We start from the raw sequence: 27,075 nt of genomic DNA on the forward strand, positions 1-27,075 counted from the left end.
GGTGTTCACAGGTGATTCAAGGTCAGTTGATTTCACCGTCCCTCAGTCACTTTTATCGTTCATGAAATGAACATGACACGTTTTATTGTAAACCATTAAATATGTTTTGTCTCTGATACCAACCCACTTGTATAAGAACCGACCTTTACGTAGCCTTCACGTTGTTATCTGGCTGTTAACTAGTTACCAGTCTTTGTTAAAATCAAGGGTTCATTTTGATTGTTCCAGGGGCTTTTCCAACACATTCACCCTGAATATCGATTGAAAACATCTATATTGTAATTATATGTAGATAATGTTGTAGGCTATATTAGTTTTTAACTTTGCATCACTTAAAGGAGTACTTAACTGTCTAATAAAAATGTCATGATAGACTACTTACCCCCATGTCATTCAAGATGTCTGTCTTTTTTCAATCAAAAAGAAAGTAAGGTTTTTAAGGAAAGCATTCCAGGAGTGTTATCCATGTAATGGACTTCAATGGCAACAAACTATTAAAATGTTCAAAGAAGGATCAAATGTCTGTCTCTGTGCACCTCCTATATAGTCTCTATACGATTCCATTACAGAAATAAGGCACTTATGTACACAAACATGGGTATAGGTAATTTTATATTCAGATATATTTATACTTTTTAACTACAAATTCATGCCTTGTACCATCTCGGATATGCCACACATGTTGGAAAGGTCATGTAAAAAATAAAGTAATACAGGAAAAATAATAAATTAAAACGAAGACATCAGACGAGTTTCTTGCCGTTCTCTACCTTTTTACACCGAGAACACAGAGAAATAACTTTGGTAAATTATGTGACTTTCCACCGTGAAGATGTAATACCTGGCACATCTCAGAGATGAGCAAAATAAGCATTTCTGGTAAAAAGTGTTTTTTATATATATATGGTAAAAAAAAATTTATTTTTATATATATATATATATATATATATATATATATCATCCTTTAAGTTTTGTGTGATGGAGATTGAAGAGTTTAAGGTGTTTTTAACCAATTTTTTGTCTCTCAGGTGCTGTAAGGAGTGAGGTGTTTTCCTTGTTAGTAGTTAAACGGCCTAAACAAGGTACGTGTTGTGATTTCATTCTCTCTCCTGTTGTGCTGGCCCCAGTCAAATTAACAATGAAACTAAACTAATTTGGAATAACGACTTTGTTTACAGATGACTTTGCGAGTAAGGCAATGGCGAAAACGCCAAAGAGAACTAGATCAACTCCTCCGTTATTCTGACAGTGATGAAGAGGGACAAAGTGTGCCAAGTAGTTGTAGCAGTGATAGTGTGCCTAGGACCCCAGATAGTTTAATAAGTGACAATGATCTTGGAACATCACATAATTTTCACTTTGACACTGATGTGGACTACTGCTCTTCTGACTCGGAACAGGAACCAAATGAAGCTGAAGCGACTAGCTTTGAGGACGAACTCAGACAGTGGGCCTTGGAGCACAATTTGACACACAGAGCACTTAATGACCTACTGCCCATATTAAGAAAGCAAGGGCACCTATTGCCTGTGGATTGCCGGACACTCCTTGCTACACCACGGCACAACACAACAGAGCCTAAATGTGGTGGCCAGTATAAGTATTACGGCTTAGAAAAGGGTATCTGTCGTTACTTGAGTCAGATGGAGAGCAATGATGTGCACCTCAGCGTAAATGTTGATGGCATCCCACTTTTCAGAAGTAGCGGTGTCCAATTCTGGCCAATACTGGTGAAGTGTGGCCATTTTGATCCTTTCATTGTAGCCATGTTCAGTGGACAAAGCAAGCCAAGTCCTCTTGAGGAGTACTTAAATGACTTTGTGACTGAATACAAACATCTCAAGGACAATGGCATTGCTTTTAAAGGCCAGACTTACACTGTCAATATTGATGCTCTGATATGTGATGCACCAGCAAGGGCATATCTGAAATGTATTAAGGGTCATACTGCCTTTGAGAGTTGTGAAAGGTGTTTAATCAGAGGTGCTCGTGTTGAAAGTAGAGTGGTTTTCAATGAACAGGAATGCACTTCTCGAACAGATGATGGTTTCTCCAGAGTGGAGTACACAAACCACCAAACTGGTATCAGCCCCTTCATTGCAGCAGGAATTCCTTGCGTCAGCTCCTTTGTCCTGGATTACATGCATGTCGTCTGCCTGGGAGTAGTTAGGCGCCTGTTAATTTATTTGACTCGTGGTCCAAAAGTGTGTCGTCTTTCTGTGAGGCAAAAGGATGCAATTTCTCAAAAGCTAATTGCACTAAGAGGGAAGATGCCAAGTGAATTTGCTAGACAACCGTGGGGATTACAAGAAATTGATAGGTGGAAAGCCACTGAACTAAGGCAGTTTTTGCTGTACACAGGGCCTGTTGTTTTGAAAGCTGTGTTGTCACCTGAAAAATACCAACATTTCTTGTCCTTGACAGTATCCATGTCGATCATGCTGGAGTCAGATGACCGGATTCGAAGTGCCTATCTCCAGTATGCGCAGGAGCTAATCAAACATTTTGTCATGTGCTCTGCTGACCTGTATGGCAAGACCTTTCCTGTATACAATGTACATGCACTAATTCATCTCCATGAGGATGCCAGCCACTTCAACTGTTCCTTAAATGACATTTCCTGTTTTCCATTTGAAAATTACCTGCAACAAGTCAAGAAACAAGTGAGAAATGGGAGAAGTCCCTTGGAACAAGTGACTAGGCGTTTGTCTGAGATCGAGCAATCAGAAGTGTACAATCGCCAAAGACACCCTAAAGTGTTTTCCTCTGTTAAAGAAAAGGACAGTTGTTTTCTTTTGAGGGACAACAGCTTTGCTTTTGTTCGACAGAGAAACGCAGATGGGTCTTTTGCTTGTGAGATTCTGCACCAGCGTCACACTTCACCATTATTTCAGCAACCGTGCAGCTCTGGACTACTGAACATTGTGTGCACAGGAAATGGGCTTTGCAGAATGAAAAATGCACTACTGCAAGAAAGGGATCTGTTCCGGAAGGTGGCCTGCCTCCCATTTGAAGCTGGTGGTTTTGTCCTCATACCCCTTCGCCATGGTGTGGAACAGACATATTAAGGTTAACAATTTTTTTTCCCTTTTAGCTAGATTTCATCAGGGATCATCATAGCTGATAACCTATTTCCATCCGTTTGCTTTCTGTATGTTCCTTGGTGACTCCTGCATGTCCTTTCTTACTGCATCCATAAAACTCACCGGGACTCTTTCTGTCCTCTTGCCACAATATCCTACTCACAATGTATCCCTCATTGCCCTTCCATTCATGTCCAAACCCTCTGAAATTTGAACTAAAATGTATCAAACTTTTCCTTTCCAGGTCATGTACACGAGGGCTGTTTGGAGGGAGGGTACCCAAGAGGAGGAGGGTGTAGTTCCTGACAGTTGGATCAACAGACAAATGAAAACCGTCAGATGGCCACATAAGTTGAGTGTTTCTAAAACAGAAAAGGCTATAAAGGATAAAATTAACCCCCAGGATGACTGGATGACATTCTCATTAATAAAAATTAAAATTACTTCAGGCAAGTTTTGAATTTTTTTCTAATCATCAAAAAGATTCATAGAAAATTAAATACATTACCATGTCAAAATATTGTTGAATTGATTTTTTTACTGAGAATTGTGTAATTTCTAGATAAGCGTTGTGAATGTGAGACCTACAACCTGACCAGCCAGGCAGAGGAGGAGGGCGATGAGGTTATTAGTGTGACGAGGAAGTGCACTAAAAAAGGAATTCCGGAGGGTTTTGTTAGAAATGGTATGTTTTTCGTCCTCAAATACTTTATAGGTTTGAAATATCATATCGGTTGTCACACATTGTGCGTGGAATTTCACACATGAACGTTATTTTTTTTTTTGCCAGAATTATCGGATTCTGATGAGAGTGTCAGGGGTAATGGCTTTTTTCTTAAAGAATTTATAATTCCAATTTCAAAATAAATCACATTTTTTAAGATCATACATTTTTGGAAATGGGTATTCTTAGTTGTACATGATTACCTCCATGTAGGCAGCAAGCTACCCCCCTACCCTACAGCACCAAGGAAGCTGCAGCCCCTTGAGGACACCAGCATGTTGCACAATACTTGTGAGTACTGAAAACCAGTTATGAAGCATAATAATGTTGTGTACATATTGAGTCACGGGCTCATTCATGTGTTTTAGCCCATGAAGATGGAGCCATGTCTGGCCAAGTAGAGTGTGCGGGCAGTCCTCAGGGCAGTGAAATGTGCCCTCCAAGTGAGTGTTCACTTTTCCCGTTGCACAAAACGCTGCACTGCACAAAGTCGTAGTCCATTCAAGATGGTATTCTTTTTTAAATATACATGCAAATTGTCACTGGCTCATTCATGTATTGTAGTCCATAAAGATGGAGACATGTCTGGCCAAGTGCAGCGTGCAGACAATCCCCGGGACAGTGAAATGTCTCCTTTCAGTAAGTATTTACTTTTGTCCTTGCAACATCCATAGTACTGCATAAAGTCGTAGTCCATTCAGAAACAGTAGGTTCTCACTGCTTGTTAATGAAGCGTAGCACTGCCTGAAGTATTTCATTATTAACTTGGTATATGCAACATGACCATACTTACAAGGCTGACCCATGTGTTTCAGACTCTGTAACTGAAACCTTGCATGGTGTGGTGGAGGCCTTCTCTGGCCTGGAGAAATGTGCAGCCAGATCTCAGCGCAAGGACATTTCCAGTGAGTATTCAGTGTATCCGTTGCACCAACCCAAAGTCACCATTTTAATTTATATTTCTGTGTTGTTGTTCATGTTAACGCGCAATTACACATCCAGAAGGGAGCAGGTGAAACCTGAGAGAGGGGTTCAAGCAGACCAATCACAGCGCTTGTGTCCGCATAGAATTGACGCTTTGTTACATTTTTGAAGAGGTGCACGTCAGGGTATGCCGAAGGATATGTGTGCTACACACAGCCTTTGACATAGATATGGTGGGAGTTTGACACTGAAGTATAAATTGAAAATAATAAGTCTACTTACTGCTTGAGAATCAAGTTTGGAAATTATTTATTTTACTGGCTTAATGACATGTTCCACACTTGTCTGCCTTAGAGGAGTGGAGTGTGCCAATTCTTAGACTTTGTTTCATTTCAATACTTGAACATCTTTGAACATTTTTTGTTTTCTTTACGGCCAAGACGCCAGCACAGCGCCTCGGAGCATGGATCTTTTGACACCCTGTGAGTATTCATCTCATCACACTTAACAGTCACTGTTGTGTTTTGTCAGGCCTTGTTAATTGTAAGAATTTACTGTGTTTTTCAGTATCTCGTCATGCAGCAAGAGGTCATGTGAGGGATGGGTATCGCTCCAGGTAAAGAAGCAGGACAGGGCACAGCACAGCCTTAGTAGTGCCTGGCTTCTACTTGTTGGTCAACCAGTAGGGGCTAGTCTGTTTTAGTGTTAAAACATGGCATGTTATTGTGAGTTATAAATGTGTGGCCAATTAATTAAATTTAAATGTTACTAGGTCCAGCAGTGGATCCACCATTAGGTCATGGAACAGTGATTATTTGAGTCACACCTTCAGGTCCAGACATGATGGGTCACAGCACAGTGATGGTGCGACGCATACAGTCACTGCTTTATTACTTTGTCTAGCCGTATGTGACTAATAAATTGATCTTGTATCTTGTACAGTCAGGTCCAAACATGATGGGTCACGACACAGGACCAGACATTATGAACGATCCCGTAGTCATGCCCCCAGTCCCCCGGCCAGGTCCAGACATGATCATAGAGCACAGCCTTGTGATGATTGGTCCCGTAGTAATAACCGGTCACGTAGCCATGCCCTCAGTCCCCCGGCCAGGTCCAGACATGAACAAAGAGCACAGCGATGTGATGACCGTTCCCGTAGTGATGACCGATCCCGTAGTGATGCCCTCAGTTCCCCGGCCAGGTCCAGATATGATCAAAGACCTCAGCGCAGTGATCTCTGCAGCCCCCCCTATGACAGGCATGGTGAGTTGTCACCTGCATTCGTACTGCGCTCAATTAGGATGATTTTGTTATTGAGGTGGTGATCTGTTCAACCTGGCTTCCTGTTACACAGTGCAAACATTGCTTTGATGAAAATTAATAATAATTAATTGCAAAAGTTACTTTAACTTGATGTCTTGTTCAAACTACTTTGCAGTTAAGCAAGTTGTATAGATGTTTATTGCTGAGTTAATGCTTAACTTTTAATAAATCTGTTATGTTGTCTAACAGTTTTTTTTCCACATGTAGTGACTCACAGTGGGAGATGGGACTTTCCATTGCCATGGGGTGGTAAGTATCGATATTGGCAGTGGATTAGACCCTTTTAATACACTGTAAAACCTAAAAGTTGACTCAACTCAAACCATTAAAGGAAACCGGTTGCATGAAACCAACTTTTAAAACGCATACATTTCAGTATGGTGAACTTGAGTCATATGCTGAAGTTCACAGTACTGAAATGTATGCGTTTTAAAAATTAAATGGTTTAAGACACCAGTTTCCTTAAATTGTTTGAGTCAAGTTAACTGTTAGGTTTTACACCATCTCTTCCTGCACTGTTCTCTCTGTCCACAGAAACTGCTTTTCAATTTTAGCTGTGGTTTTGTTTTATGTCAATTGATTACATATCTTTGGACTTTTGTTTCTCCAACACTGCTGTACCAATAACAAACACTGAAGCTGATTACAAAAACAATTGTTAACTAGCTAAGCTTGCTATTGTAATTGGGGCATTATAATTAACAAATGTTTTATTTTAGTGTTTCAGAAGAAGGTCCTGAGCCTACTAGTCGACATCCACCATCGCCTGAAGGAACCGCAACCTGCCTCTTCAGCTGTCCATATAGAGAGGATTGACACCATGGAGGACTTTAAGATACAGGAGCAACGCCTTTGTGATGCAAAGGCCTTTGATATCCTGGTAGGTTTTACAAGTGTGGAAGTAATTGATAGCCTAGAACAAAATAATACAGTGCACTCGCACACTGTTAGATTCCTCTGGGGAGTATCAGTCAACTTTATTGTGGATTTATTCGAACAGGTGCTGCAAATTTCAAGAATTGGTGGGCGAAACACCAAGGACTGTGTCCACAAAGTGTTAAACAGGTATGTACAACATTTTTTGCATGTGCTCATTTGCCTTTATATATATATATATATATATATATATCCTTTACATTAATTTATTTTTCTTTAGGCTCTTCACCAACAGTCTCATGGCCAAATTTAATTTGAAGGGCAAGGGGAAAAGGGGGAAACGTCCTTTAGAGGGAACAAAGGCTTACAGAGCTATAAAAGGTAAACCCCAGTTTCATTTTGACCAGTCTATAAATGCATATACAGAATAAATTTGGGAAAAAAATGTTCCCATCTGACTTAGACAGTTGGCATTGCTTTATCTTAATATATCAATAAAATGTATTCATTTTTGCAGATTACCTTTGCATATATCTAAACAATTTATTCTGTTTTTGATAGAAGGGATCATGAAATTTGATTTGGCAGCCACTGAGGAGTACATCAAGATGATCGTTGCTGAGCACCTCAAGCATGCGCCGCAAAGACTGGGAGGTGGAGGATTCACTATGCCCTGATTAGCCAAGACTACAGGACTTGAATTAATAGTTCAATGAAATTACAATCTAAAAATTTATTCATAACTGTTTGTTATGTGTGGTGTCGTTCTGATGTCATTCAATACAATGTATTTTTGAATAAAGATGAAAATGGTGTTATTGAAATGTGATTTATTTTTGTTTTTGTAGTATTGTATGTAGTCCTGTGTTTCCACAGTGTGGAGGACATGTTTCTGTGCCAGTTAATTGTCCTGTAGCTTTGTTTGGCTCAACAGCTAGTTTCAACAGGACATGCATTAAACCTTTGTCTGCATCTCCGGTTTTCACCTGCTGTTCAGACAATTGAGTGGAGTTTTTGAAAAATTATCTAGTCCCATTTCAGAAAGTGGCATACTGTTCCAGATCATTTTGCAAAAACTCAATTTAAGTGTCTGATCAGTAGGTGATAACTGGAGATACATATGAAGGTGTAATGCATTTCATGTTGAAACAAGCTAATCAAAGCTAAAATGTACTGGTACAGAAAACATGTCCTCCACCCTATGGAAACATGGGATAATAGTTAGAAGTTATAAAAAACACATCCAAAATAAGTATAAATTAGATTTTTAAAAGACGTCCACAATGACCACATTTGGACTATAAATAGACCTTATACGGACGTCCTAGGTACGTCATCATTAGACGTGCGGAAGACGTTAAAAAAAAGACGTCGCCTGGCGTTACAAAACAACCCCTTTTACGGACCGGTTTCGGACGTCCAAAAATTACGTGAAAAAGACGTCATTCCGACGTCACTTTGCGCAGTGGGTACAATCACTATAGTAATGTTGTAATTGATGTATTGCTGGTAACATACATTATTTTATTAAACTATATCTAGTTTAAATGAGCATATAATGAGATGAGTGCCATGTCTATATACATTTGACAAGTTTATTATCTTCTTGCTTCCCTGACTGGGTACCTGATGACCTCTCTCTCTCTCTCTCTCTCTCTCTCTCTCTCTCTCTCTCTCTCTCCCGTTGGTGCTTCTCTCTCTTTCTCTCTCTCTCTCTCTCTCTTTCTCTTTCTCTCTCTCTCTCTCTCTCTCTCTCTCTCTCTCTCTCTCTCTCTCTCTCTCTCTCTCTCTCTCATGACCGCATTCTCGAGGACGTTTTGAAGTTGTGTTTGACTTGACGCGAAGCTGCTAGACCTCAGAAGATAATGCGCATGGTATTAAAAACGCGTCGTGCAATTTCGTACTTAAGAGCATGAATCCTACCTTTCATAGAAATGAAACACTTGCTTCGCGTCAGTGGAAAGTGGTCGCTTAAATGTGACCAGGGGTTTCTTTCATAAGATTTGAACTGAGGCGGGTCTGCAATAGCGCGCGCCTGTCTCGTCCGTCTCCATGGTTCGTTTTGCGCGTTCCCCGGGCCCCGCCCATTTACATCCGTTGCGCGTCTTTATCACCTTGCTTTTTAAAATATTTTTTACTCAGTAACGGATATGATTTAAAATGTAGCGAAGTACAATACTTTAAATAAAACATACTTGAGTAAAAGTAAAACTACAGATTTTAAAAACTACTCAAAAAAGTAAAAATACACAAAAAAACTACTCAATTACAGTAACGTGAGTAAATGTAATTCGTTACTTTCCACCTCTGCTTTTAAATGACCATAACTTGCTTAATTTTCTACCATACATTTTCAAACGGTTTGGTTTGTTATAAACGTCAAAGATGTACCTATGACACTGCATATTTGAACTAAAAAAAAATCATTGAAACATGTTAAAGGATCCAGAATTATAGCCACATTAATAGTGTTTGTAAGAAACCAAACCGTTTGAAAATTGGTAGAAAATTGAGCAAATTATGGTCATTTAAAAGTACCTGCACCATTAAAACTCAATGGTACGAGTGAGCGAGCTGCCTGTGGTAAAGTGGCCGCCAGGTGATGACGTTAGAGACTCCGCCATAACACATCTAGCCTTTATACATATCTATGCTTGTATTAAAATCTAGTTTATTGTGGCAGGGTTCAGTACCATGTTTTGTGTGGGAACACGTGGTCACGCTGTTTTGAAGTCAGACCACGTGTTTTTCTTGTCTCGTCACTTTATTTACTTTGTTTATTGTTAGGTTTGTAGTCCGGTTTGAAGTTAAAGGGACACTTTACCCATTTGCATTAAGCTTTGTATAGTTAGAACCCCAGTCATGTTTTTGAATAGTCATGCATCATTTCCTCAGTTGCCGCTGAGACAGGAGAAATACAGATTTCAGTGTTGCACTTCCTTCTTTCAATGATGTAAAAATCATAATTTTGCATCATTGAAAGTATGAAGTCCAATAACCTTGTTGATGGGGTGATACTACAAACACCACTTTTCTCTGTCAATTTATGAACCAAATTGTAAGTTAAATTTTGACAACAAATATGACTCACTTTAAATAAAGATTAATGTGTCTACGGGTGAAATGCTCCTTTAAGTTTTTTTAGTGTTTAGTTTATCTCGTCAATGTTTTTGACCCCTCTTGGGTTTTGTTTTCATTTTTTGTCTAAATAAAGTATCAGTGTTATTCTACTGCTGTTTGCCTTTGGGTTCATCCGCCACATCCCTGACGCTCTTTGTTGTGTACAGAAAGTATTTACTTTGTATATTTAGTTTGATGTGATGTCTATCTACTTTACATCATGTATGTATGTAAAGTTACTTTAAAATACATTACATTTATTTAACTTTTTGTAAGTAATAAGATGGCTTTATTTGCAGATCATGAAATGTTTTGTTGTTATTCTGTAATAAAAACATGCTCTCTCTCTGTTGCATGAGAAATATCCTTATTGTGTGTTTGTTTAACCCTTATTAAAGCATAACTAAACCCCTGGTCAGAGCCTGCCTCCACCCACTGGCAATATTTGAAAAATATGGGCGATCCCAACTGAGATAGAGGGGACGAACTAAGCTCGTACCAAGTGTGTGGTGAGATCTTAACAAGGGTGTGGTGAGCTTGAACCTGCTTACATCACGAGGTATATTTTCCAATAGGAAAATTCAACTGCAGTAGCCACCGTTCCACCTAAAGAGGGCAGCACTCAGACATTTTTACACCATAGCCGTTTCTCAATACCAAGTACGCCAAACTCGGACTTGTGTCCATCGTAGTTCGAACTTGCAAGTTCAGACTCGGAAGAACGAACTCCTGACGCGAAATGCATTCTGGGAAACTTCGCTGTCATAAGTCCACACAAGTCTCCTCTGATGCATCCTCGATAAAATGGGCGGATCAAGAACACATCCAGGGATTTTATGTGAACTTGGGCTTGATGCGAACTTTGAATTGGAACAGTACCTGGGCCGCGCCTGATGACGTATTACAAGTCCACAAGAACGCAAGTACAGACAAGAACGCATATTGAGAAACGGCTCATATATTGTAGTATTGAAACACTTTATATCCAAATGTCAAAAAACTTACTAAAATCAATGAACAGCACTAATAAAGCACCATTCTTACAGATCACTAACTAAAAAAAGTTGGTTTAGGGTTAAGTTACTCTTTAAAGAACAAAAGGAGGTGGATCACATTCTGGTTTGCAGTTATGTGGAAATACCTGTAAAATCACCATAGCACTGAGAGAAGGTGAAACTAAAATGATGAACATCAACAGTGATGCACTGAACTAGAGAATTCTTTTAACAACATAATATTTCTTTTCATAGTCGTTGTAAAGAGTAAAGTGACACAGCTGATTTCACAGGTAAGTGATAGAAATATAACACAGATTCACCTGAAAAGATTTATAATGTTAGTGATCTGGGGCTGTATGTATAATGCTGCACAAGTGAAATTTTTGTCTTAAGTCTGTCAAAACTCTAAGAATGGAGTAATTTTACTCTTATTCCTAGACTTAAGTGTTAAGACTAGCTCTCAGCTACCAAATAATTGAAGAGTGCTGAGCTATCCTAACCTAGTTAAGAGTAACAAGATGCACTTTACAACAAAGAATGTATTGAATTCAAATTTATTTCTATAGTGCTTTTGACAGATCTGTTGTTGCATTGTTGCAAACAGTAAATACTGGTTAGTCTACAGACAGTAGATGCATGTGTAACAAAAGGGTAGCTAGTCAGTGAGAACTGTGCAGTAAAGTAAACCTTACTCCCCGACCTTAAGAGGTGCTCTGACAGAGCCCAACTCCCGCTTAGGGCGGTTGCAATAGGACCGGTTAGCTATTATTAATATAAAATTGTGGAAAAAAGAGTATAAGGTTTTTATACAATGCATGTTATTACACAATATAATATATATTTTATTTAATATAAAATGCATAATATGTATATTAGCCAATAGCCAAACTTATTCAAGGGCTTGAACAGTACCAAACATTTTTCATGAGTAGACAATCATCCAGACGCATAATATATGACAGGTTAATAAAATACCATAAAATGTAAACAAAATGTACATTAGCATTAGTAGCTAGGGGAAAATGGATCTACAAGACTGCAAAAGAGATGTTAATAAAGTATAAAACCTTGACCCAAAACAGAATGTTAGCAATGTTAGCAACGAACAAGCCAAAGGCGACAGTGACAAAAATGAAAACAATCCAATAGTGTTTAAGCAGAGTAAAAACTTGCAAGAAACCAAACTCAACTGGGAGAGTTAGTTCTCCTCTGACATATAAACATAACAATGCTGCAACTAAAAAATACCTTAGCCGTAGCAGCCTGCTACCTGTGTAATCTCATAGGATTATATCTCATAAAATTATAAAAGCAAGATTATGAAACAGCATTGATTATCAAAGCAGTTTTATCTAAGTGTTTGCAAACGTTGGTCTTGATGAAATCTTGTAATTTATTTTTTACAGTGATGTCATCCTCCAGTGATCCAGTCACTGCGGAGCTTCAGTGTTCACTCTGTCTGGATGTGTTCAATGATCCAGTCACCACGCCATGTGGACACAACTTCTGCAAGATCTGCCTAAATACACATTGGAGCAACAGTCCGGACGGCAGATGTCCAAACTGTAAAAAAACATTTAAACAGAGACCTAAACTGAAGATTAATTCATCACTCAGAGGTCTTGTGGATGAACATAAGAAGAAAACTGAAGAGAAACAACCTGAATGTCTCTGTGACGTCTGTAAGGAAGTAAAGCTGAAGGCTTTGAAGTCCTGTCTGGTGTGTCAGAGCTCTTACTGTCAAACTCAACTGGGCCGTCACTTGAGTTTAAAACAATGTTTAATATATAATGTAAAATAATCAATGTTTGATTTGTATTGATGTCACTCTCAGCTATTGGCGGAGATAGATGAGAAGCAGAAATCAGCAGAGAAACAGTATGAAGTTCTCATTAAAGACCAGGAGCAGAAGATCACTGAGCTGAAGAGAAGAAACACTGAGCTTGAGAAGATATCAAAAACTAAAGAAAAGCATCTACGCCTCATACAGGTCACTGAATCTCTCTCTTATCAGTCATGCAAGCTCTTTAATATCACAGGAGACTTCATGGAGTTACAGTATTTTCACAGATTTACATTTTTGGTAGATGCTTTTATCCAATGTAACTCTTAAGTACATGATTTTGGTGTTATTCATATCTACTACATATTCACAGTCACATCACTTTCAGTGTTTATTTTCCCACTGTATCAACTTTGTCTCAGATGTTTTCAGAAGTGAATGTATAGATTGCACATCTCTGATAATCAAGAAGTATTTTAGAAAATGTTGAGAAATCTAGATTTTGATCGTAGACTCGATCGGGGCAAATCTTTTTCTCAGGGGAAACATCTACAAAAGTCTCCGTTTCCTCTCTATTAGATCTTGCTGATTGTGATTATCATATCTGTGGGAATCATTCTGTTTATTTCTTTCACCGATGTTCAGACTCTCAATATTGAGAAACTCAGTGGAACTGGTAGGTAACGATCAAATACAGTATATCAATAATAAGATTTTATATATGTGCGTTAGAAGCCACATGCTCACAATAAGCATGTCAAATGTACATAATAAATATTATTTACGTGTAGAATTGTCATCCATGGACAAATCAGATTAGCAAATCAATTAATAATTTTAGCCAGCAGCACAAAAAGCAAATCTTGTGAAAACCCTTAAAATAAGAGTGCCAGCTGTAATAGTGGTAAAGAGAAGACAAAGTTTATATTATATAAGTCTAATGTTCTTAAATGCAATCTCATTAAAGTCCCTGTTGGTTTAATGGTCAGGTGTCCCAATTTGTCCAAATAGTGTGCGATCTTTTAAATATTAACATGCACACATTGATCCGAGAGAAATATGATGTAAGTAATGTTTATATAAGCTTACAGCTTGTTTATAATTGCATATATAAATTCATATATTGTTATGTTTTACTGTGATTTGTCTGTACAGTGTTGGAGAGGAGGCACCTGTATGCAGGTACAGTCTGACATCTGATCTGTTCACTACAATAGTTTAGATTTATTGATAAGTTACAGACTGTTTGATTAAACACTGTATTAAATATCACAAACATCATCATCACAAAGTGTTTGTATTGTGAAGTTGTGATTCATATTCTCTGATCTCTCTCAGTGGATGTGATTCTGGATCCTGATACAGCAAATCCATATCTCATCCTGTCTGATGATAACAAACAAGTGAAACATGGAGGCTTTAGTTTATGGAGGCCTTTTCTCCCAGACAACTCAAAGAGATTTGTCCTGGGAAAGCAGGGATTCTCATCAGGTCGATTTTATTATGAGGTTCAGGTGAAGGGAAAGAGTGAATGGACTTTAGGTGTGGCCAGAGAATCTGTTAACAGAAAGGAAAAGATCACACTGACACCAACGAATGGATTCTGGACTGTTTCTCTATGGAATGTAAATGAATATATTTGTGCTGATCCTGATGTATACCTGTGTCTGTATGTGAGTCCACAGAAGGTGGGTGTGTTTGTGGATTATGAGGAGGGTTTGGTCTCCTTTTATGATGTGGAGTCCAGATCTCATATCTACTCTTTCACTGATCAATCTTTCAATGAGAAACTCTATCCATATTTTAACCCAGGTTCAAATAATTGGGGTTGGAACGCAGAGCCACTGATTATCACACCTGTCAAAAACAATTAAGATTTACCAGCCATATATGAAATAGTACAAAATAATGCAGTACTTCTGGTAATTTAAAATATAAAATCAAAAATATGTACATCCTGTTTTTCATAGAAAGACCATTTTTTAAGTCAGTTGATGTCATTGTGATTCAGATTTTTAAATGTAACAATGTTTTATTGTAAATTGTTTAGAGTCATAGTCATCCATTTAAATAGTTAAAATATAAAAATCTTCATTTGGGTAAAATGTGCAATGAATACCAGACAGAATAGGACACGTTTACACATACTTCATGTGAGTAAATATGAATAATAATGATTTTAAGAATCATTCTGAGTAAATCTCCTCTGATGAACTAAGTTAACAATTGCTGTTTTCTTTATTCATTTTTTATTCAAATTTAGCAGTTGTTGGTTTATACAGCAATGTTCTTTGAATTGGCTTTGCCCAGTCCTGAGGAAATTTCCGTGGCACAGTCACGGAATTTTGTGCTCATTTTTCCGTGGCATTCTCACGGATTGGTTACTCAACTGTTTTGTCCTATTTTCTTACCATTTTCGCTTCGGTTTAGGGTTAGATTTACATGAAATCCCAGACAGCAGACGACTCTGGGCCGGATCTGTGCCAAAGTCAACAGCTCTGGCGCTGATCCGGTGCGGATCCGGCCCAGAGTCGTCTGCTGTCTGGGATGACATCCCTACCCAAACCCAACTCTAACCCCAACGCCAGGCGACAATTGTTTAAAGTTTAGAAAATATAAAAGAATAAATCAGAAAAAATAGTATAAACCAAGTGGCATACTAACGCAAACACCAAATCTAACCCTAAACCGAAGCTAAAATGGTTTGAGGGTGGGAGGAGGCAGTTGAGTAACCAATCCGTGAGAATGCCACGGAAAAAGACAGTCCGTAGTAGGGCCACGGAAAAATGCGGAGATCCGTGAGAATGCCACGGAAAAATAAGCACAAAATTCCGTGACTATCCCACGGAACTTTGTGAGATCATGTTGGTCTAACATTAACAATAGTTCTCCTTTAAACTCACATAATGAGGACTGTACACTTAACAACTAACAATCTGCTGCAGGGGCGTCAGTTTGTGTTGAAAAGTGGTGGGGACAAAAGATCAGATGAAAAAAACATAACAGCAGGACGAGAAAAACATTGAATAACGGCGCATCAAAAATGGGCATAGCATAGGCCATTCAACAACACGAAAAATACTCAGCATGAAACCCTCAACAATGTTGACTGCACACATGTAACAGTCCCTAAAACACCAGCTCAACCGAACAGTCCCAAAGCACCATATACTGTAAAAATCAGCAGCACGTTAAGTCAATGATTACAATAAAATTCATTAAAAGAATACGCACCATAAGCACACAATGCAACATATGTGACCCTGGAACACAAAACCAGTCATGCACTGCAAAAAAAATTACTTTCTTAGTTATTTTTGTCTTGTTTTTAGTAGAAATATCTAAAAATTCTTAAATCAAGATGTATTTTCTTGATGAGTAAAATGATGTAGAAAAATAAGTCTAGTTTTAAGACAAAAAATATACAATTTAAAACAAGCAAAATTATCTGCCAATGGGGTGAGAAAATGTTACTTAAATTGTTAAAAAAATCTACTTTTTAGATTTTTTGCTTGTTTTAATCACAAATTGTGTATATATATCTAAAAACTAGACTTATTTTCTTGTGTCATTTTGCTCATCAAGAAAAAGCATTTTAATTTAAGAATTTATAGATATTTCTGAAAACAAGACAAAAATACTAAGTAAGAAAGTCAGTTTTTGCAGTGTAAGTTGCACAGGTATCGCTTGATTTTTGAGAACATTTTTACCAAATGCTTTTAAAAAGTGGTGGGGACAAAATCAGCCATTTGTGCCCAGCGTCCCCAGTGTAAATGACACCTATGATCTGCTGTAAATGATGTGTCTTTTGATAAAAAAAAAACGAGTACAGATACTTTAGACACATGTACACATCCAATAGAGCGATTATAATAACAGATTTGATCTGGTTCACAACCAGGTGTACATGGGATTTTGACGTGACTGCTAGAGAAAGTAAAACTATGGTTAACAGTGATAGAGGTCTTACCTCTTATCTAAACTGTCTTTCTTAATTTATAAACTGGATATTTCTTCAGTCATTGTGAGAGTGAAGTCAACACAGCTGATATTCACTCACAGGTAAGTGATAGATTATAATGTTTGATCTGGTTAAGTAGGTTATATGTCACGTAAACTGGACTAAGCAGGTTTCAGCATTTCTACGTTTGGTTGTTTGCTAATGGTATTAAATTACTATTATTAGTTGTCTGCATCCTTTGGGCTGGGCAAAAAACCGTAGGCCTATCAGTATTTATTGATTGATGAATATGATGCTCGATTTTTACTTAAGTGCATTAAAATAAACATGAAGTTTGTTTGCATGAACAACCCTCATGTACAGTTCCTGACTAAAGCTAGTCGCGCGCGTTTGACCTGCACATTTGGATTTTCTCTATACTGAAGATATTCATCATCACAAACATTTTCCACGACACATTTTATCTGTAGGCTATTGCCCAGCCCTAGTTTGTCCCTTTTTTGTTTGAAAAGTAAAGTTCTGTTCCATTTTTTACACAAGATTTAAAGACTTCAGGAAGTAACGTTACATGACAGATTGAATAAAGACATGCCAGAAAACAAGATTAATTTACTAGGCTACATAAAGTTTTCTGTTCATCTGTTAAAATAATAAATAAACCGAATAATCTTTTAGTTTTATATAAACAGCAGTTTAAAGTTTAGATTGCTTCAGTGACTTTTAAAAGAATGTTTGTAAATGTAATGCAAACATTTTATATCTATTGTGTTTTTTGTTTTATTAAAGACCTAAACTGATGAAGAATCTTCATCAATATCACCAAGAAGAAGACTGAAATGACTGAGGAGCTTCAGTGTTCAATCTGTCTGGATGTGTTGAATGATCCAGTCAGCACTCAATGTGGACACAACTTCTGCAAGATTTGCCTGAATACACACTGGGACAACAGTCAAGACTGCAAATGTCCAAACTGTAGAGAAACATTTGAGAAAAGACCTGAACTCAAGATTAATACAAGAAATCAGCCTGCATGCTCCCACATGAAGTCAAATGCACATTTCATTTACATACAGTAAGAACATCCTACAACAGAGTATACTATTGAAGTACATTAAACTCATAACTGTAGCCTACATTATACTCATGAATAATGCAGAAACTGGGTATTTACAGTGTATGTATTCTGCAAATACTGGCAGGCTTTACCAACTTAAACAGCTAAAACCTGAATTGGAGACCAAATTAACTACAGGAACTGTATGCTCATTACCCGCACCTGTGCAGCATTTCCTCTTTACCTGTTTTATACATTTCCCAATCTCAATACTCCACCTAGTGTACAAAATCAGAATAACACCATATATGGCTCAGGTGACACATCTGAAAGAATTTACATGTCAGCAGAGGTCTCCATCTGAGTTGTTTAAAGGACAAGTTCGGTATTTTACACTTAAAGCCCTGTTTTCAGATTGTTTATGATGAAATAGTATGGAGAGCCGGATGTGACTAAATTATAAATAAATAAATACATAAATAAACACACGAGGAAATGTAAAAAAACAAAAATACAGAAACAAACACACAAATACATACACAAGGAAATGCAAAAAAACAAAAACAAATAAGTATTTATACCTGTATTTCTGCATTTATGTATAATTTTATTTTTGTCCACATTTATTTATTTATTTATTTATTTATTTATGCATTTATTTATTTTCACTTTTATTTATTTTCACATTTATTTATGTATATATGTATTTATGTCTACATTTATTTGTTTTTGCATTTGTTTATTTATATATTTGTTTGTTTCCACATTTATTTGTTCCTACATTTATTTGTTTGTTCGTTTGTTCGTCTGTGTGCTGGTGGGGGGGGCGTGTTTCGCCTCGGACTTGGCGGTCGATCTCTGAGTGGCAGTGCTGAAGCTTTGAGGCCACAGTGACACCTGCTGGTCTGACCAAGCGAACGAAGTTACACAGGGAGTGAATGACTTACAGATGGGCCAAAACCTTGTCACGTTTTAAATAATTTTTTATCACCATAACTGTTTGTATGTAGGGTCACTACACAGGGCATACGGGTACATACTGTACTCATGACATGGCCGTAAACCGCCATCCGTTCGTGATTTCTAACAGGGCCGGTTTTTGCTATGGGCAATGTGGGCGAACGCCCAGGGCGCAATCTATGTGAGGGCGCACGAGCGCCCTAAAAAAAAATTAAATCAAAACCGCTCATTTCCATGTCAAGTTAGTGCTGAGAAACACAGTTGTGTGCGTGTGAAGCGGCACGCGTGAGGGGGGCGGGGAATCAACTTGCGACTGCAAGTCCCTCGCTCGCCTTAACGGGGGCGAGCGAGGGATTGACTGATCCCAGGCCAGACGTCACACAACACAAACTGCTGCGTCTGCTTCCAAATAACTGATCCCAGGCCAGAGGCCACACACAACACAAACTGCTGCGTCTGCTTCCAAGTAAATTCTATTTTTCATTCCTAAAATTAACATAGACCCATATACATACAAACATGTAATTAATTGGGTTATGTGAAAAAAATTCTGTAGAGTCATCTACGTGACTCACGTCACGTGACTCCGGTTGATTGACGGGCAAAACGGACGTTGTTGTTGGCAAAATGTAATGCAAAGCTAATGATGTTGAGTCTTCATCTTCATCATCATGGATCAAATTAAAAGACCAAGTAGCCATCTCAGTTGCCCGGTTCAGGAAAAGAAGATGAGGAGAAACGGGCAAAAGATAAAGGTATGCCGATTTCTGTGACAACGTGAGTGACAGTAGGAAATAGGCTATTTATATTAGCCTCGCACTCTTGCTAATATGTTGCTATTAGCCACAGAATACGATTGTATTTGGTTTTAGTTTTGCTGAGCAACTATTAGAATTGAGGCATCATGCCATGCAACTAAATTCACTCTATAGGCAACACAGTCTAGTTTATGTGTGCAACACAAAAGTGCAAATTCACACAGACCTCCGGACTGTGTAAATTTTTTATTGCTTTACGCTATATGTGTCAACTTAAATAACTTCTAATATACATTGACATGGCATTTTGTAAGCTACAGTGATATAGCTTTTTTAATAATTTGTAGTGTATGCTTAGTTTATATAGGATGTTAACAAATACTAATAAAATGTGTGTTATGGTCATTTTAATTGGGTAACTGATGCATGTGTGAAATAAGTGTATCTAACTTACATAATTGTATCTTAATTGTTAATTCAGGGGCACTTCTGAAATATTTTAGAGCTAGAGCACCCACTGGCCAAAATGAGGAGTCAGATACTTCCACAGCAGCAACAGTGTGTGTGTGTGTGTGTTACTTCCACAGCAGCAACAGTGTGTGTGTGTCTGTGTGCGCGCGCACGTGTGCATGAGTGGGTGTTTATACTGTATTACATGTTTTTCTCTGTTCTACCTTTTTGTATTTAAGATTATATATAACAAAATAATACATGTTGGTGGCGGGGTTTGGGGGTAATTTTTTTTTCTGGGGGCGGCCAAGGGATGGTTCGCCCAGGGCGTAAATCTAGCCAGGACCGCCACTGATTTCTAAAATGTCTTGGCACAAATCAATATCAAATGCACGTCATCAATAGATCTGATGACAGACCCTTGGAAGTGGACACCTGAACATGGAAGCGCGTGAAATTATGCACTATTAATCACATTTAATGTAAATGCGCTGGGTGGGGGCTGATCAGAGCTTGAGGCTCGTCCACAAGCAGCCCAGAACGCGGAGAGAAACCAGCGCACGCAAGCATACTGATCAATGCCTCGTTTAAAATGCGGTAGCAAAAGACTTTACATTGGCGTTTGCTAATTTTGCAATGCACAACATGTGACAGTTCGAATCACACGTCATCAAGTGGAATCAGCTGTTCGGGATTAAATCTAACAAAGGGTGATCGCGCAAACGCAGCGAGACACGCATCTAACGCCATGCAGGTGATCCAAAATCAAATCATGGCGAGGTAACGCGTGACTGCAGCGGCTCATGTCCTTTCATTTCAAACCCTCAGATTTTGAGTTCACAGATTTTTTTAAATGAAACGTCCAAAAGATAACGTTGACAGCGACAGAAACAAGCCTTTCTATTGCGGTTATATTTCTAAATATATATGGATTTTAAAGTTTTAAACCACATATGCATCACCATATATATATAGCTTATGTCAAGACATAAAGCTATCTCGTGGCATATACTATAATACATAGCCCTTTTTCGCAATGCTAATGCATAGGAAACCCTGGTCGGAAAAAAACAATAAAACCATTACAGAAATTCCCAATGGTCCCCATCAAAACACCAATAGAAATCATTAGCTTTTACCATCATGTTTTGGGACATATTCCATTAGGATTTAATGGCCCCACCAATAGAACCCAACACATACCAGTACAGACCAAGAGAGACCCATAGAGACCATTAGAGTTTCCAATAGACCAACAAAACTCCCACCAAAACCAACAAATCCAATAGAATTTCTGTGATGGTCTATTGTTTTTTAGCAGGGAGTGCAATTATAACATAACATGAGATTAATGCTTTAATTATAATAACATTTAAAATACAGAAATGATGAAATCAATGGTACGTTTAATGTAAACTAAAACAGCCAGAAGGTGGCGGCAAGTCGCTGTCTCAACGAGTAAGTTCGATCAATTCAGCCGATTCATTTGAATTCTGATTCAGTCAATAACACCACCACATGTTGCTTGCAGGCTGCATTGGTAGTTGTTAGGCTATAGATTATTGTCAAATATGTTATTATCTGGAAATAACATATTCTTCCAAAACAAAGTCACTGCAACCAATCTCACCAAATATGACACATACCAAATTTGGTGTATAATTAAAACCTCTCATAAAACGTTCACAACACAATTCTATATGTTTTATTACTAATTGGAGCATTGAGATCTCTAGACGACAGCAATAACCTTATTTTTGACAAAAGGACTTTTTTGTTTTGCCTGTGGATTTTAATTAGCCCATCCCCAAGCACATTCCAACCCATTTTGCCAGCACTGGTTATATGTGGGCTTAGCCCCAAATAAGGGCGTGTGATTAATATATAATGAATACTATAACTGGATCTTATACTAACCTTATTGCAGTATTCAACTGTATTGGGAATGTTGGTGTACCATCTGTGTTCGTTTGTTTTTATGTGCAGGGCTCCCTTTGTTGTGTTCTGTGCAGGTGTGCATGACTGTATGAACATAAAAGGACCAAACATTATATATGTTCATACAGTCATGCACATTTGCACAGAATATAATAAAGGGAGCCTTGTACATAAAAATAAATGAACACAGATGGTATACCAATATTTTTAATATTTTTTGTCAAAAATAAGGTTATTGCTGTCGTCTAGAGATCTCAATGCTCCAATTAGTAATAAAACATATAGAATTGTGTTGTGAACGTTTTATGAGAGGTTTTAATTATACACCAAATTTGGTATGTGTCATATTTGGTGAGATTGGTTGCAGTGACTTTGTTTTGGAAGAATATGTTATTTCCAGATAATAACATATTTGACAATAATCTATAGCCTAACAACTACCAATGCAGCCTGCAAGCAACATGTGGTGGTGTTATTGACTGAATCAGAATTCAAATGAATCGGCTGAATTGATCGAACTTACTCGTTGAGACAGCGACTTGCCGCCACCTTCTGGCTGTTTTAGTTTACATTAAACGTACCATTGATTTCATCATTTCTGTATTTTAAATGTTATTATAATTAAAGCATTAATCTCATGTTATGTTATAATTGCACTCCCTGCTAAAAAACAATAGACCATCACAGAAATTCTATTGGATTTATTGGTTTTAATAGGAATTTTATTGGTCTATTGGAAACTCTAATGGTCTCTATGGGTCTCTCTTGGTCTGTACTGGTGTGTGTTGGGTTCTGTTGGTGGGGCCATTGGATCCTAGTGGAGTGTGTCCCAGAACATGATGGTGGAAGCTGGTGATTTCTATTGGTATTTTGATGAAGACCATTGGGAGTTTCTGTAATGGTTTTATTGTTTTTTTCCGACCAGGGTTTCCTATGCATTAGCATTGCGAAAAAGGGCTATGTATTATAGTATATGCCACGAGATAGCTTTATGTCTTGACATAAGCTATATATATATATGGTGATGCATATGTGGTTTAAAACTTTAAAATCTATTTATATGGAGAAATATAACCGCAATAGAAAGGCTTGTTTCTGTCGCTGTCAACGTTATCTTTTGGACGTTTCATTTAAAAAAATCTGTGAACTCAAAATCTGAGGGTTTGAAATGAAAGGACATGAGCCGCTGCAGTCACGCGTTACCTCGCCATGATTTGATTTTGGATCACCTGCATGGCGTTAGATGCGTGTCTCGCTGCGTTTGCGCGATCACCCTTTGTTAGATTTAATCCCGAACAGCTGATTCCACTTGATGACGTGTGATTCGAACTGTCACATGTTGTGCATTGCAAATTAGCAAACGCCAATGTAAAGTCTTTTGCTACCGCATTTCAAACGAGGCATTGATCAGTATGCTTGCGTGCGCTGGTTTCTCTCCGCGTTCTGGGCTGCTTGTGGACGAGCCTCAAGCTCTGATCAGCCCCCACCCAGCGCATTTACATTAAATGTGATTAATAGTGCATAATTTCACGCGCTTCCATGTTCAGGTGTCCACTTCCAAGGGTCTGTCATCAGATCTATTGATGACGTGCATTTGATATTGATTTGTGCCAAGACACTCCAGAAATCACGAACGGATGGCGGCCCACGGCCACGTCATGAGCACAGCACGCACCCGCACGCCCCGTGCAGTGACCCCACACACAAACAGCCACGGCGATAAAAAATCACCTAAAACGTGACAAGGTTTTGGCCCATCTGCAAGTCATTCACTCCCTGTGTAACTTCGTTCGCTTGGTCAGACCAGCAGGTGTCACTGTGGCCTCAAAGCTTCAGCACTGCCACTCAGAGATCGATTGCTAAGTCTGAGGTGAAACACGCCCCCCTCATTAGCATACAGACGAACAAATGAATAAATAAATAAATGTAGGAATAAATAAATGTGGAAATAAATAAATATATAAATAAATAAATGTAAAAATAAATAAATGTAGACATAAATACATATATACATAAATAAATGTGAAAATAAATAAAAGTGAAAATAAATAAATGCATAAATGAATAGATGAATAAATGTGGACAAAGGTGGAATTATACATAGGTGCAGAAATGCAGGTGTAGATGCTTATTTATTTTTGTTTTTTTACATTTCCTTGTATATATATTTGTGTGTTTGTTTCTGTGTTTTTGTTTTTTTACATTTCCTCGTATATTTATTTATGTATTTATTTATTTATAATTTAGTCACATCCGGCTCTCCATAGTGTATAGGTGCACTGGAACAATCCTTCCTAAAATGCATTAAACTTTTGTTTACAAAGACGTGAAACTCAGCGAGTGGTCAGGGGTGTTCACTGGTATGCTCACACAAAAATCGCTGCAAAATACTCATTCCAACAGGTTTTATCGTAGTTTTTGCCAACTCCATTGACTTGTATTAGATGTGCTGTGAGGTACGGTATTACTCCGTGCCGGGAACTTTGTTTCTATTCTTGCAATTGGCAAAGTAGGATTAGCACCACCAACTGGGCTGGAGTGTCTATTATTCAAGTTCTCAGTGGAAGAATGTACGGGTGTGAGGCGTTTGGAAAAATAGGTCCACAAGTTAACAACGAATGCTAAAACACCTGTTGGAAAGCATCTTTTGCAGCGATTTTTGTCAGTGAACACCCCTGACCACTTGGTGAGTTTCACGTTTTTGTAAACGAAAGTTTAATGCATTTTAGGAAGGATTGTTCAAGTGCACCTAAACCCATTGTAGAGGTGGGAGGTGAAACACAGACACCCGAAAATACTCGGGGCAGCCGCATATGTCGAAATTTCCGTCAAAACCGTTCTATTTCTCCATAAACAATCTGAAAACAGGGCTTTAAGTGTAAAATACCGAACTTGTCCTTTAAGGATTATTTGTGGATTGTTGTTGGTGTGGGAGCTGTCCTTTTGGTTTTGTCTGGTTTTTATCTTCAGGCTTACAATGCTACACTGAAAAAAACAACTTGTAAAATTTACTTAAAAAAATCCTCGTAACAATTTGCACGAACTTTTTTTAAGTAAAATTTACTGCTTTTTTATAAGTAAAACTTACCTACTAAAATCAAATAAAATTTACTCAAAATTGCATGATAAAACATATGTTAAATAATTAATTAAATGTTACTTAATTATTTTATTTAGAAGTTAGATTTATTTTAATCGTTTAGGTAAAGTCTATGAGGGTTTTTTTGAAAATTGAAGCATTACTGTCCTAATAATATTAAATAAATTGTATTTTCTGTTTGTTATTTTCTTTAACATATTCCCATGGATCTAGTTATTTTTAGTGTTATAAATGGCATTATAACGCAAAATTCATGACTGACAACAAGTCAGTCATTGAATAAACTTGATTCGGAACAGAAAGGCACACAAACTGTGTTTCTGACATGCATTATCAGCACTGTGGAGAGAATTACAAAATAATGTTCTGAACAGGGTTCATGTAAAGAAACACTGATCACCTGAACGGTGACTTCACAAAATTATTATTTACAACAAAACATCATCAATAATATAAGAGCTTAAACCTTTTTGACATTTTGCTAACAAATATTTAAGTAGTTAAAGTTCTTATCAGTTCTTATTCTGTGATAAAGCTTAAAAAATAAAAATTTTCAGGCGCAAAGAATTGTGGGTATTCCTTACAACGTGCAAATAAATGTTAGTAAATTTTACTTAAATAATACAAGAAAATATCTAATAAGACTTACTATTCCCACAGAGTTCATTTTTTACATGAATTAATTGTGTATTTATCATCATTTTACTTAGGAAAATCTAGTTCTCAATAAATGTTAATATTATTATGTAGAAATTATGAGAGTTAATCTAATAAATATTACTACACCAAAAAGTTCGTTTTTTCAGTGTAAGAAAAACAGCGAAGCTGGTAGGTGAAGTTCACATACACTAAAGAGTTAAAGGAAATTAAATTCATACATTTATTAACAAATTTATTTTAAATTATTGCACACTATTTGGATATATTCTGAGGTTGTGTGTGTGTTTCTCTGTGTGTTTGTTGTGTTAAACAAGTAAATCCATTTGTGTCCTTTACTATACAATAACAGCCTCATGCAAAGCATTCTGGGAAACTGAAATCATCATCACCTTTTTTTGTTTTTTACTTCAGATTATTATTCCCATAATGTTTTTCTTGATGCTGTTTTTTTAGTTTTTCTCTATAAAGACAACGACTTGTAAATGTTTAATGTTCATTTAACTTTGAACAAAATGTTGCCAGTTAAAAACATACATTTAAATCTACGGTAAATTACCGGCAACCCAGCTGCAATTTCTACGGAATTTTTTACAGTGTACCATCAGATCAGGCATGATTTATTACAGGCTAAAAGAGGATCATGAAGAGCAGCAGCACGGAGAACACAAATAGAACAAAGTAATTCAGAAAGATTGTATGAATGGCGTTCCCAAGACTGTGATGTCATAGGGGATTGGACTTGGCAACTTGGCTGTAAAATGACAAAGTTTGATGAGTCTTTCTCGATCTTTTAATGAGAAACTCCATATATGTTTTAAACCAGGTTTAAATAATTGAGGTTGGAACTCATTGCCACTTATCATCAAAACTGTCAATAATTGGTGTATGTATTTTATTTTGTAATGTGTAGATTGTTATTTTGTAGTGCAGTGACTTATTTGTGTATGTTTCATTAAGAACTTTTGTTTGTGGGAAGTAACAGAATGTTATCATTGAATATTGTGAATCATGTGTCATCTTTTTAAATGTAACAATGTTACAGACTGTTCAGAGTCATCCAATATATAGTTCATGTGGGCATGAGAAAATAAAAATAATGTGATGTAAAATTAACATAAAAAAATCCACTTACTGCACATGCTTTATTTGGCACATGCCTGGGAGCTGCTAAAAGTGTTGGTGTTTTATCTACAGCTGGACATAAGATGTCACTAAACTACAAACATAAAGAGAATTTACTGTAATACAGGTGTTGCATTGGCTGTGGGTTTAAAGAAGAGCTGCTGCCTCCAGAAATAATCGGTACAACAGATCACTTCATATTAAACACAAGATCCATCTCTCCTGACCGGACATCATG

General features: G+C 37.4%; 2 protein-coding genes across 2 annotated transcripts; both read left to right on the top strand.

Annotated features, from left to right (window-relative positions):
- The first annotated feature begins 1,020 nt into the window (after positions 1–1,020).
- On the top strand, positions 1,021–3,531 carry LOC129441488 (uncharacterized). The gene is made up of 2 exons (XM_055201143.2): positions 1,021–3,069; positions 3,328–3,531. The coding sequence occupies exon 1, from the start codon at positions 1,179–1,181 to the stop codon at positions 3,066–3,068; it is 1,890 nt and encodes a 629-aa protein (XP_055057118.2). The 5' UTR covers positions 1,021–1,178; the 3' UTR covers position 3,069; positions 3,328–3,531.
- On the top strand, positions 3,331–7,725 carry LOC129441487 (uncharacterized). The gene is made up of 16 exons (XM_073858746.1): positions 3,331–3,391; positions 3,646–3,768; positions 3,874–3,903; positions 4,021–4,098; positions 4,176–4,250; positions 4,372–4,446; positions 4,623–4,712; positions 5,172–5,213; positions 5,299–5,347; positions 5,504–5,595; positions 5,674–5,997; positions 6,265–6,306; positions 6,777–6,937; positions 7,058–7,122; positions 7,214–7,314; positions 7,495–7,725. The coding sequence occupies exons 1-16, from the start codon at positions 3,331–3,333 to the stop codon at positions 7,608–7,610; spliced, it is 1,524 nt and encodes a 507-aa protein (XP_073714847.1). The 3' UTR covers positions 7,611–7,725.
- The last annotated feature ends 19,350 nt before the right edge of the window (positions 7,726–27,075 follow it).

Source organism: Misgurnus anguillicaudatus, chromosome 20, assembly GCF_027580225.2.
Source record: "Misgurnus anguillicaudatus chromosome 20, ASM2758022v2, whole genome shotgun sequence".
Lineage (NCBI taxonomy): Eukaryota > Metazoa > Chordata > Actinopteri > Cypriniformes > Cobitidae > Misgurnus > Misgurnus anguillicaudatus.